General features: G+C 38.4%; 1 protein-coding gene across 1 annotated transcript; it reads right to left on the reverse strand.

The window, feature by feature from the left end:
- Nucleotides 1-1,964: 1,964 nt before the first annotated feature.
- On the reverse strand, nt 1,965-10,275 carry LOC106156860 (uncharacterized). Its single transcript, XM_024075449.2, has 6 exons — nt 10,150-10,275; nt 5,105-5,223; nt 4,353-4,719; nt 3,802-3,998; nt 2,873-3,382; nt 1,965-2,523 (listed from the first exon to the last, which is right to left on the reverse strand). Exons 2-6 carry the CDS (start codon nt 5,178-5,180, stop codon nt 2,360-2,362), a joined length of 1,314 nt encoding a protein of 437 aa, XP_023931217.2. The 5' UTR covers nt 5,181-5,223; nt 10,150-10,275; the 3' UTR covers nt 1,965-2,359.
- Between the last annotated feature and the right edge of the window lie 1,345 nt (nt 10,276-11,620).

Raw genomic sequence — 11,620 nt, forward strand, 5'->3', positions numbered from 1 at the left:
CATCAAATATTAGATTGAACATTTTGAAACTATTACAAAATCTTCAATTATGGTCAAATTGAAACTGTTTTAACAATTCATGTAATACATGTAGTTTTATGGTTTGAAAATTAGTTTCCAAAATCCGTATATTTTCATGGCTCCAGTTCTTCTTGACAAAATGGGTCCAGAATCAAAGCATAGACAAGAATGCTCGTTTGGGTGATTTTTAACCAAAATACTGTATGTCACAGAACAAAGAGGGAGGAAATTTAATTTTTGCTCTTAAATCTACGTGTTGCAACTTTTTTGTTACCTCTGTAGATGCGAATAATAAGATATAGTGCCGCCGGAAAGTCACCTTAATTACTCTGCGGGTCCCTGCGGGTTGTTCATACGGCCTGGCCCAGTAACCATGGAAATAACATTGTCATTCATGCGCTGTTTGGTTTCTGTGAAACAGTGTAAAATATTATTAAAGAAATTAGACAGCTTTAATTTTGATACAAAATGTTTCTCTGTCGTTGTTTGATTTTAACTCTGTACCTATGTAGTTCAAAACGATAAAAACAGTTCATGTTTACGATCTAAACCCCAAACTTAATCAAAAGCCTTCTTCATACCTAAAAGCATCAAGGGGAATTAATTTAAGAATCTGTCTTACCATCTCTTGGGCCAACTTCACTGTTTGGCACGTAAATCGTACATATCTATTTGCCCATATTATGTGCTCATTATATATGCATGAATACAGCATATATGCTGGTATGATTTTAATCATAAAAAAACATATAAACCGTCAATTCATGATTCTCCCAGGCAGAGTAGATTGGGTATCATTGGAGAATAAGAGACCATATATATATGTACATGCTGGTATAACATTTACTACGGCGAAAGCCCGGGTTCATGGGCGTAAAATATATAATTGTGCTGCTTCGTCCTTAAAAGGTATCGTGTTTTAGACACTACCAGACTCTCTGCTGGAAGAGCACTGACGATTGAGATTATAATACCAATAGCAAATGACTTAATGTTTTAAAGAATGGAATATTCAGGTGTGCGATGCAAGAATTGCAGTTTCGCTATAGCTTTGTTGGATTCAATTATCACTGTTGAATACACCGTGTTGTTTAAGACCAATATGCAGACGTTTCACTAAAGCATTTTTCTTGTACATGTCTCTTAAGCCCAAAGGCCTTGCGTGTCGTATTTTATTTTAAACTTTCTTTAGCCGTTTTCAAATTTATTCAGTGTGCACTTGTTATTTCATAAATCTTCCCTGTTGTTTAACAGAATATTAATTCGTCCAATAATGGCAAAATCTGATTTTTTATACTTTAAATAATGTTTTTTAAAGAAACATCAAAACTTTAAGAGATATTACTCAAATATCAAGGTTTTTGAAAATGCTAGCCAGTAGCCTGGTCAGTTTTTAATAGCAGATGAAGTACTGACACATTTCAGTGTAAACTCTCTCAGTGCAGATCCAGTCCTCACGAACGAAATGCAAATCATGGTGTCGAACCGCTTGTTTTTGACTGCGAACGTCGAATGATTATTGACTCAAACCGCGATTACTTGTCGCGAACGCAAAAATATTTGTACAAACCCGCGGCCCGAGATCATAAATGACATTTATCTCTAATGAGGCCTGCAGTTTCTGACAATAAAATTATATATTTTACAGTCATGTTCAGCAAATGCGCCGCTCTACGGCATACGTTATATGGCTTAGGATTCCCGCATACAGTTCATCCATTCAGGATACAGCAGGTGCGGTTATACCATTTCGACACAGTGCGCATGCGCCAGTTATTTTTTTCTATTTTCATTGTTAAGTCGAAACCTACGACATGTAAAGTACCTGAACTAAAATCGTGTGCTAAAAAATTTGGTAATCACAGCATAAGTGTGGCTTTGAAGGGTACTCATACAATGCATATCCTTATCTCAATTTTTTTTTATCCAGAGCACATGTGCACAGCTACGCATCAACCTGACTTGAGGTGGCATCTTTTTTTTACTGTCAACAATCTTCATCACAGGGTATGGCAACATTCAGTCATAAAAGTCGCCAAAGCAAAGCAAATGATTTTGTGTAAAAATTGCGTTAAGAGGGTTCAATACAGTTTACTGGCCTACGTTTCGGAAAATAGCATTTTTTTCCCATATCTCTTGTCTGTATACGAAATGCTTATCTTAATATTCGTGAAGTAAAAAAAACGATTTTTCAAGTAAAAATGCTATTTTTGTGCTTCCATTCACGTACTGAAGCCCTCTTAGTACACGATGAAAAAATAACAATTAAAAAAAGATAGAAAGAAAGAAAGAAAAAACAACGGCAAGCAGAGCATTGAGAATTATAATCTGAACAATGTCATCCTCTGCTGGCGAATAAACGGAAGGCAAACTGGGTGACACACTGCTCATAGTCCCTCTGTGTTGAGGAGGACTTCTTCAGGGGTTCGCAGTCGGCGAAAATACACGGTTCCATGTGGGCCAGCTGCGCGATAGTCAGGATTTGCTCGCCAGGTAGCAGCACTGGAAGTAAAGATGATAAAGACGTGACATAGGAGTGATGGTAGTATATATCGGTATGGCATGAAGAAATATTTGTTCATTTGCAAATCAGGACGGAATGTGAAACAAAGTGAAGAGGTGAACTAAAGCACAGTAGAGTTTCAGGGAGGCATCAGCACCTTCTATGTATGCACCACCAGCTGGGTGTGGTCCATTTAATGGGTAACAGCACATAAAAATCGTTAAAAATTGCGATTCTAAGAAGAAACGTAAGCAAAGAGCATTTCAAATAAGAAGCACAAATCCCCAAACACCATATCATGACCTCAATTCCTCACTGAGCCATTCAAGTAAATGCAACATTTCATACCATCAGTCTGAGGACATTGATGTTCCACTTGCACAGGATTGGAAGCTAAGGCCAGCTGCCTCACTGACCCGGATACTCTCACTTTCGCTTTCGGTTTTGACACAACTGGCACAGCCACTCTCGCTCTCGCTCTCGCTTTCGGCACAGCCGACACAGAGACAGACACAGAGACGGAGCCGAGCGTCGATCTCGGAGGTACAGGGATTCTTGGAGCGTTTGGGTTCCTACATGGGGCGCCACCACATCTCCGTCTTTCCTCGCTAATCCCGGCACAACCGTCGTAGAAGAGCAAGAATGGGAAAAGTACGCAGCGCCGCTTACGTGTCTGTTGCCCTAGGCGACCGCACGTGACTGAACATGACGACCACGAGGACCAAGGCTCCCAGTGAGGTTGGTTCGATAATCTTTCAACTGTGATTCTGCTGTTCACTGCGATACTAGTTTGTTGTCTTCGAGGCTGTGGTCGGTTAAAGCGACGTGGTAAAACTCGGGGTGGTACTGGGCTATCGCCTGAAATGTAACCGTAGATTTATGACCTACAATATATATACCCAAAGTTATTTATATATAACATAACAATGTCTTTTCTGTATTCTACTCAACGCCAGAAGGTGGCAGGTTAGTCTGTCAACCTGATTGCATTCAGCGAGAGGCCCCGTGGAGCTAGTGGACATAACATATTGCGAGATAACTCCTGCTTAACGTCCCCTTATACATATAAGTACTGTTATGTAAACTAACAAATATTTGTAAAAGAGATCTTTACAAAATTCATTTCTCATGTGTATTCCATTAAATAGCTGAATATAATAGTATATTTTGCAACCCTATAGCCCTTACCATTGTAAATTAATTGACCGATTTAATAAGTGTTGAGTTAATATTTCAATTACAAAGACAAATACCTTAAACCCAGAATTCCTACTTACGCCCGCATAATGCGTCCACAACGACCTGCTGAATCCTGGACAAGGCAGCGAAATCATTCACAAGGAACAGGGTTTTGTCACTGGATGCAATCAGCTGCAGCTCAGCCCTGTTGATTTTCCCTCCCACGCCCACTGCTATGACAGGTGCCACGCCTTTTGACTTGAGTGACATTGCGGCCACGCCCACGTCCACGCCCCTAAAACCACGAAACAATGAGTATAATATTTTATTTGAAATGTTCTCTTAATTTTGTTCTCAGTCTTGTTTCCTTGCGGAATCTCTCTCACACACGCGCGTCCGCGCGCAGCAAGCAAATTAAAGCAAAAGAGGGACTAAACATCCAGAAAAAAAAAAAAAAAAAAAAAAAAAAAAACAGAAAAGGGACTAAACACCGTGGAGGGAGGGATTCAGCTTCCCATCCACCCTTTTTCTTGCACTCATGATTGACGTGGCTGAAAAGTGTGTATTCGTGTGTGTGTGTGTGGGGGGGGGGGGGGGGGGAGGGGGGGTCAAGCCCTCATAAGCATGCCTTTGTACCTATTGTACTTACTTGTTTGATCTCCCGTCAGTCAGAACTATTACGATCTTCTCCACATTATCCCGCGCCCCAAACCGGTGGTCAGTGAGAACAGTACCCGCCAGCTGTAAGGCTGACCCAGTGTTCGTTTTCCCGCCAAAATTCTTCATCTGGGAAATCTTTTGCAGCAGCTGCGCGGCAGACCGGAACTCATTCAGGCGGATAAGGACGACTGCTTCCGAATCAAACCGAATCAGGCCCACGTGAACAGCACGTGACGAGATCTCGAATTTCCGGATGATGTCGGAGACGAACGATTTGGCCTTTGTGAAATCCTGAGGCTCAATGCTGCCCGAGCCATCCAGCAGGAAGACGAGATCGGCAGGTCTTCTCCGACATTCTGAAAGATAACTTAGTCTTAAAAAGAAAAAGACTGGCGTGTGTGTGTGTGTGTGAGAGAGAGAGAGAGAGAGGGAGAGAGAGAGAGATGATCGTACGCGTGGAGTGCACGCTATCCGGGATGCTGTAAAAGGCTTAGTACAATGCCTTCAATGCCAAGTATCAGAGAAGAAAAGATTGAATCGAATCACAAACTTTAACGCATAGATAACATTAGTGGCTTATAAATGTTTGTTTATGTAAGATAATGAAGAAATTAATTCAAATACTGGATCTTACGTTTTTTTATTTAGCTAATGTTCTCAAAGACAATTTTAACACAGATTCCATTTAGGTATTATAAGCTGTACATTATCTATTATATCTCGGTGTCAACCCTAGAGTACCTTGCACAGTGACTCCTGATACCATGTGGCCTCCGAGCAGGAGCAAAACGGTCAGTTGTAGCCGGAAAACGTCCATTACGACATGCCGTGCTTTAAAATCCCATACCACTCCAAGTCATCTATAAAATTGATTAAAAAAATGCTGCGATAAGATGAAACATAAATCAGCGAGGAAGGATGATGGAATATGAATGTGGCACTTGCACAGGCAGACTCGGGATTTTTTTTCGGGGGAGGAGGAAGATGAAACAATAAAAATAAGACAAAATGGAATTAAAAAGAATTCAATTGCTTTTCTCTGTTGATATAAAACGATAGACGAGAATATTGCAACTATAATAAGAGGGACGCGGGGGTGGGAAATAATCGTTTCCTCGTGTCACTCGTTAAACTGTTTATGCGAGAGGAAGAATTGAAAGAAAGCGTCCCTCTCAACGTCACTGGGGAGGTGGGGGAGGGTCAGGTATCCGATGTGCATTTCCCTGGACCCATCCCTAGACACTACAGTTTTTTCCTTACAAATGTTATTTGTCCATGCCTATTTATAAATCATCATCATTATCATCATCATCATAAATAAAAACTCCGTCTGGAATAACAGTTGCTATATTTTATACACTGGTTAGATTTTGCTAACACACAAAATGAAACAAACAAATAAAAAAAGAATATCATCGTGCATACCTGTACCAGTACTACTCTAAAAAGTATGAAATATAACATACAGAAATGTATGGATTTTTCTCAGTTTCACTGGGCCAGTTTTCAGGGTGTCATTTACCAGTATATACCTGGCTTAGTTAAAACCGTTACAGTTTTAAGTCACGGAGACGAAGCGATATTGCTTGATGATAAACAACATAATTTTTGCATGGCGAGAGTTTTTTACCTTGTGTGTTAAACCAAAGCAGAATAAAAGGTCACATGTACATTAACGGTACGGCTATGTCGCTGATTAGATTAGGTACAATTTAAAACCGGTCCTAAAATAAGAATGATAATATGCCCTCGTACATACCAAGGAACAGTTAGTTAAATAATAACCCATTCTATGTTTGTATTCATTTTTATCACTTAAGTGATATTTCATACTGTTAGCAGCAGTACATGTAGAGTACCGTAGTTTATTAAAGTCTAACATCCGAAATAAAAAAAAAATCAGGGTAATGGGAGACTGCAAAACACAGATATGGCAATTCAGTCTACACACTAAATCAATGCTCATACATAAAAATAGGAAGTTAGGTAAAACATATGAAGGGGTGCTTGTTTAATGATCGATTTACACTACTACGCGGTATATACTGCTACAGTAGCATTACATGTACCTTTCCTGAACATTTTATGTAATGTTTTAGCTGTGCTAACTTGTTAAAATTCATTCCAAATTACAAATACAGCATAATAGCACAGTTTCTTTTCTTTGGAAAAGTGTATTAATTGTATGTACCAGTCGGCTCCGCCAACAGCTGCTGATTGACAAAAATAGACCTGAGACCGAAGATTTAAAATTCAGGTATACAAGTATGATATAATCTATGACATGGTCTAGCATGTAAGAGAGACAGCACCGGCATGCTGTCTACGGTTTTCAAACAAAGGGGGATTCATATATAGAAGACCAAAGGGGGCTTAATAGATGGCTTGCCATGGCCACTTCTTAATTAAATTAAAACCGATTGATCCATCATTCAAAGAGTCGTGGAAATGTCATAAAAATTAAAATGAACCGACATTTTCTGTCTCTACATATAAATGCATGGAATTAAGACTCGATTTAAATGAAATAAAATAAATGAATAAAAGAAACAAATAACGAGCTTGCGTCTAGGGATTGTAATTTTCTCAACGTTTTTAAGAGTACACCTTGATAGTAGGTAGAAAATTGACGACAAATCCAGGGAAAATACCCTTTTAATATAGAAAGGTCTAACGGGCATTTAAACAGGTCACACTGCTCACAGTGGACGGCCTTGAAATTAAGTAATACGTCCACTACATCTTGGTTAATGATCAAGATCACGTCTTTCCTCGCGAAAAGTACTTGAAAAGTAACAGTTATTGTCACCATTAATTTATCTTTTAATATGCATTTAAATGCATTCAATTGGATAGTTATTAAGAAAAGATGGATTTGGAAAATCTGTGTACCGCGAGTAACGTAGTAAGGTGAGTTAGTAACATATGCGTTTTTTAAATACTGGATCCATCATTCAAAGCATGATTCATTATGTAAGAACTATAGTGTTTTAACATGTAAGCCATTTGTTGATGAAAATTAAAACAAATCACCATATAAACGTGTATACATTCTTTATTGCACTGACTAATTTAAACGTGTATCTTTCTCAATTTCACGTTACGACTTTAGGGATGCCAACTACCCGGTACGTCAGTGGACCTGAACAGGAAAGAACAGGCCATGGCATGTCGGATTCACTTTAAATCCTTTGAGATAAGCACTTCCCTTAATGATACCGTTTTGATTATCGTGTGTAGTAATCAATCTAAGGTGTATCGCGGCATGGATTGATGTTTTCATATTTTGGACATGTAATATAATGGTGACATTGTAATGGACCCAGGTTTGTATACGTTTATAGTAAGAATGTCCTGATTCGAACATGCTAGTAAGAGAACCGAATGTATCATTTTATGTGTTTGAAACCCATAAGGTAATAGTTACTGCAATACGTGTATATACAAGTTAGGAAGTAAGTAAGTTAGTAAGTAAGTAAGTAAGTAAATAAGTTAGTAAGTAAGTGCGGTGTTAGTAAATAAATAAATAAATAAATAAATAAATAAATAAATGAATATATGCGTTTTTGTTAAGTGCAGTAAAAAAGACCCCCCCCCCCCCCCGCTGTAAATATACAATGAAATACGTTATTCTGGCACACAGGTAGATAATTAAGACAATTAACTAAAGAAAACAATAGGAAGACTGATAAAAAGAAAACAATAAACAGCACTTGAACTAGTCAACAGTTTCAAATCTTAAAAAGATAGATGACCCGAATTCAAATTACATAAAAAAGAAACAAAGGACGCCTTCAACAAGCGACTACTTAACGGACATAAATCAATTTCTGTAGCCTTTTATTTAATTCTCTACATCTTCAAGATCACTTACCTTTGTATGGACGATTATATAATACTGCTTTTATTATAAAACTTAACAAGGGGAACCGTTCTGCGTTATCAATTTATATCCGCTACAAAACGTGTCTTGTGTTCACTAGGGTAGCTTTGTTCCTTGTTACAGTCTTACGGTTTGGTTTAAAGGGAGGGTTGTTTAAAGCATCAAACAGAATTATTTGTCTTTTTGCTTTTTGACTGGGTTCTTGGCGTCAGTGATTTGTGTCGGCGAAATTCAAATGCCCCTTGTATGCCTGGTTGAAAATTTTTAGAACTTGTGTATTTTGGTGCCAGAAGACATAAATGTTATTTTACATACTAAAAGTTGCAAACAATTTTAATTAGGAATTTCTCTACGTCACGGCTGTCGTAATAATAAATACATTTTACATGTTCTATTATAATGAACATTTTAAAACTTTGATTTTATAATTTGATCAACTACATTTCCTGCTTTCAATTTTAATGCATTTATTGAATATTTATCTAAATATCGTTTATACCTTTCTTAGAGTTAAAGTAAGTTTAGTACGTTTTAAATAACTTCGCTTACGGTTTCTACTCAAAAATAGCAATTACAAACAATCGAACAAAACAAATATTAAACCGTAAGTGCGTTGTGCTTTAAAATCTCATAATGCCCACGCTGCTATTTCTGGTAAGTTGATGAATTATAGCGGCCAGTATTTGAGAAATTATAATGTGAAGTCCGAGACCATTTTTACCCATCAGAAATAAAATATTGAAGAGGGGAAACATTTCAACCTTCATTTAGGAGCCAACTCGTACAAGGCAAATAGTGTCGCGATAATTCTATTCTTCTGCCTAGATATAGTTTTCATTTTAAAATTTATCCAAGCAATTTAACCATCAGCAATTTTCCTGTCAGGTAATACCCATGTTTGTCGTGAGTCAGCTGTCTTCATTTTGTCTTAGTCAACTATTATTTTCTTAATCAAAAACCTTGCTACTGGCTATGCACTACTCGCTGTCCAAGGTGATGCGATTTTAGGCCCCATTCACAACAGCTGATCTGCGGAGTTGTTTTAATTTAGGTTTAACTGCTAGGCCCTTGCAGGGATGGCGCGTGTGGTTGGGGGGGGGGGATCATTAGGGGATTAGGCAAAATTGTTTTCAAGTGGGGTCGGCCATGTTTGATCTGCGGACTAGTTAGTCAGATGATCATCTGTTGTGAATGGGGCCGTTGCGACCTTATTATATGGTAAGATATGTATTACCGAGTTCCTACATATTGAACTCCCTCGTATGGGGCGTACATGTACAAGTACCTGAAACAAATACAATCATTTGCTTTCAGCAAGGAAATTTCAACCTTTTTTTGTAAACAATATGTGCTGTTCAATACCTGCACTATCAGTCATCTCAACAACATGGACAAAAAGCTATCCATCTTATATACAAATATGAAATGCAAAAACGGCAAGATGAGTTATGTTTCTCGGTCTATCCGTATGTCTTGAGAACAGCAAAACAGTGACCTGCATATTCTCAGATATGACAATTATATATATATATATATACGCCTCAAATCTGTATAAACGGTACTGTTTCAGATACAGCAAAATAAATGTAGCTTTCCGCTGCCTTTTTTCTAGGTGTCTTTTTATCGGATTTTAGATAGTTGCTTTCCTTTATCTTTTGAAGAGGAGGTCGGGTACATGAAAGGCAACGATACCCTACTGACTAAGCATAACTAAGATAAAAAAAATGATGAACTGAATTAAAAGAGAAACTGTAATCCTTATAACTGATCTGGAATGTTTCCCGGGCGATGACAAAGTCAGCGACCCTGCGTGTGCGCGCACGCACCTGTCTGTGTGTCCACTTACACATACGAGCTGTTTTTTTACATAGACAAAAAAAGAGCGAGCTTTCAATTAACTTACCTCTGCATTCATTTTGCAGGCCATATGCTATGGTACTTGTTGCCTATCTCACCGTCTCGTGAGAGAAGTGCATAAACATCCGTCCGAAAACGATTAACATACATTTTCTTAACAAGCTTAAGGTGTCGTCAGGAAATTTGGGATTGTGGCATGGCTTCTAAAACGCATGTCACTATAACCTTGGACAAAAGTATTTTTTTCTGTATGGTAAGTGTATATGTACAAAGTAAAAGGAAACGGACTACGGTTCCAAGCGGACTACCATTCTTGTCACGCGGACATACTAAGAATACATTAAAAGATACTTGCCGTTTGTGACTTGGAACCGCGGATTTGTGTTTTTTTTTGCCAATAGCTTACGGTTAACCCGGTTGGAGGGCTTCATCAGGCTGATAAAAGTATATGGAAGCATCATGAAAAAATTGCAAAAAAAAAAAAAAAAAAAAAAAAAAAATTCCGGCGAGATTCTCGCTGGACGAGAACATGTATACCGGGCCGTGGCGCAATGGACAACGGGTCTGCGTCAGAAGATTCCAGGTTCGAGTCCTGGCGAGCTCGTATTTTTCTCTTTTTAAAGAATGAATGAATGAATGATAACAAAAAAGTATGTGACCCCCCTTAGAATGTGTGACCCCCCCCAAAAAAAAAAAAAAAAAAAAAGACTTTGGCCGTATATGACCCTCCACTTAATTTCAGTTACCAAGGCGATGATGAATTATAGCGAATAAAATTAAAGAAATTAAAATACGTAGTCTAGGAACAATTTCACTCAACTGATATGAAACACATTAAAAAAGTTTTCAACGTCTTCAGGGATCCAATTTGCGTACAAGAAATATTAGCATTAATTTTCGAGTATGTATATTTGCTCTTACAGATGGTAAATTTGCTTAGCGAGGAAATAAATCACCCAAAAATGTACAAACAGCGCCTACCTCGACGAGGACATATACCTGTATTGTTTGGAGGACCAATTAATCTTTATCATTGCGAGATGAGATCATTGTGAGCCTTGAACACAGCAAAAAGGCTCATATATTTCAGTCGGCGCCACAATCATGCTGTCTGGTAATGGAAATGAGTAGTTTTTAATTCGGAAAAACTACGTATTGTTTTCAAGACTTTATCAGATAATTCTGATGAGTCAATTGGCTGGTTAATGAAACGGATTCCTGTATGATTGACTGATTGGCTTAATATATCAAAAAGCCATATTAATAAACGCACAAACGAAAAAAAAACAGGGACTAACTCCAATATTACAAACTTCTGAGTGCGGACATTGACTATGTATAATGACGAAGGCTCTCTTTTACACAAGAACTTGTATGCATTTCGCCTTTAAGGGTGGTGGTGAACGTGCCCTGTTCAGAACAGTCACCGTCAGCAGTGGCGTATTTGTGTGTGTGTGTGTGGGGGGGGGGGGGGGGGGGGGAGGGGGGGTCAAAGGGGGGGGGGGGGGTCCTGAACC

This window comes from Lingula anatina, chromosome 8, assembly GCF_051362555.1.
Source record: "Lingula anatina isolate TDL-2025a chromosome 8, LinAna3.0, whole genome shotgun sequence".
NCBI lineage: Eukaryota > Metazoa > Brachiopoda > Lingulata > Lingulida > Lingulidae > Lingula > Lingula anatina.

Excerpts from the sequence above, each read along its gene's own strand:
- LOC106156860 (XM_024075449.2), bottom strand. The coding sequence starts at position 5,180 with ATGGACGTTTTCCGGCTACAACTGACCGTTTTGCTCCTGCTCGGAGGC. Across the intron at positions 4,720-5,104 it reads ATCAGGAGTCACTGTGCAAG|AATGTCGGAGAAGACCTGCC; the intron begins GTACTCTAGGGT and ends GTTATCTTTCAG. Across the intron at positions 3,999-4,352 it reads ACTGACGGGAGATCAAACAA|GGGCGTGGACGTGGGCGTGG; the intron begins GTAAGTACAATA and ends TCGTGGTTTTAG.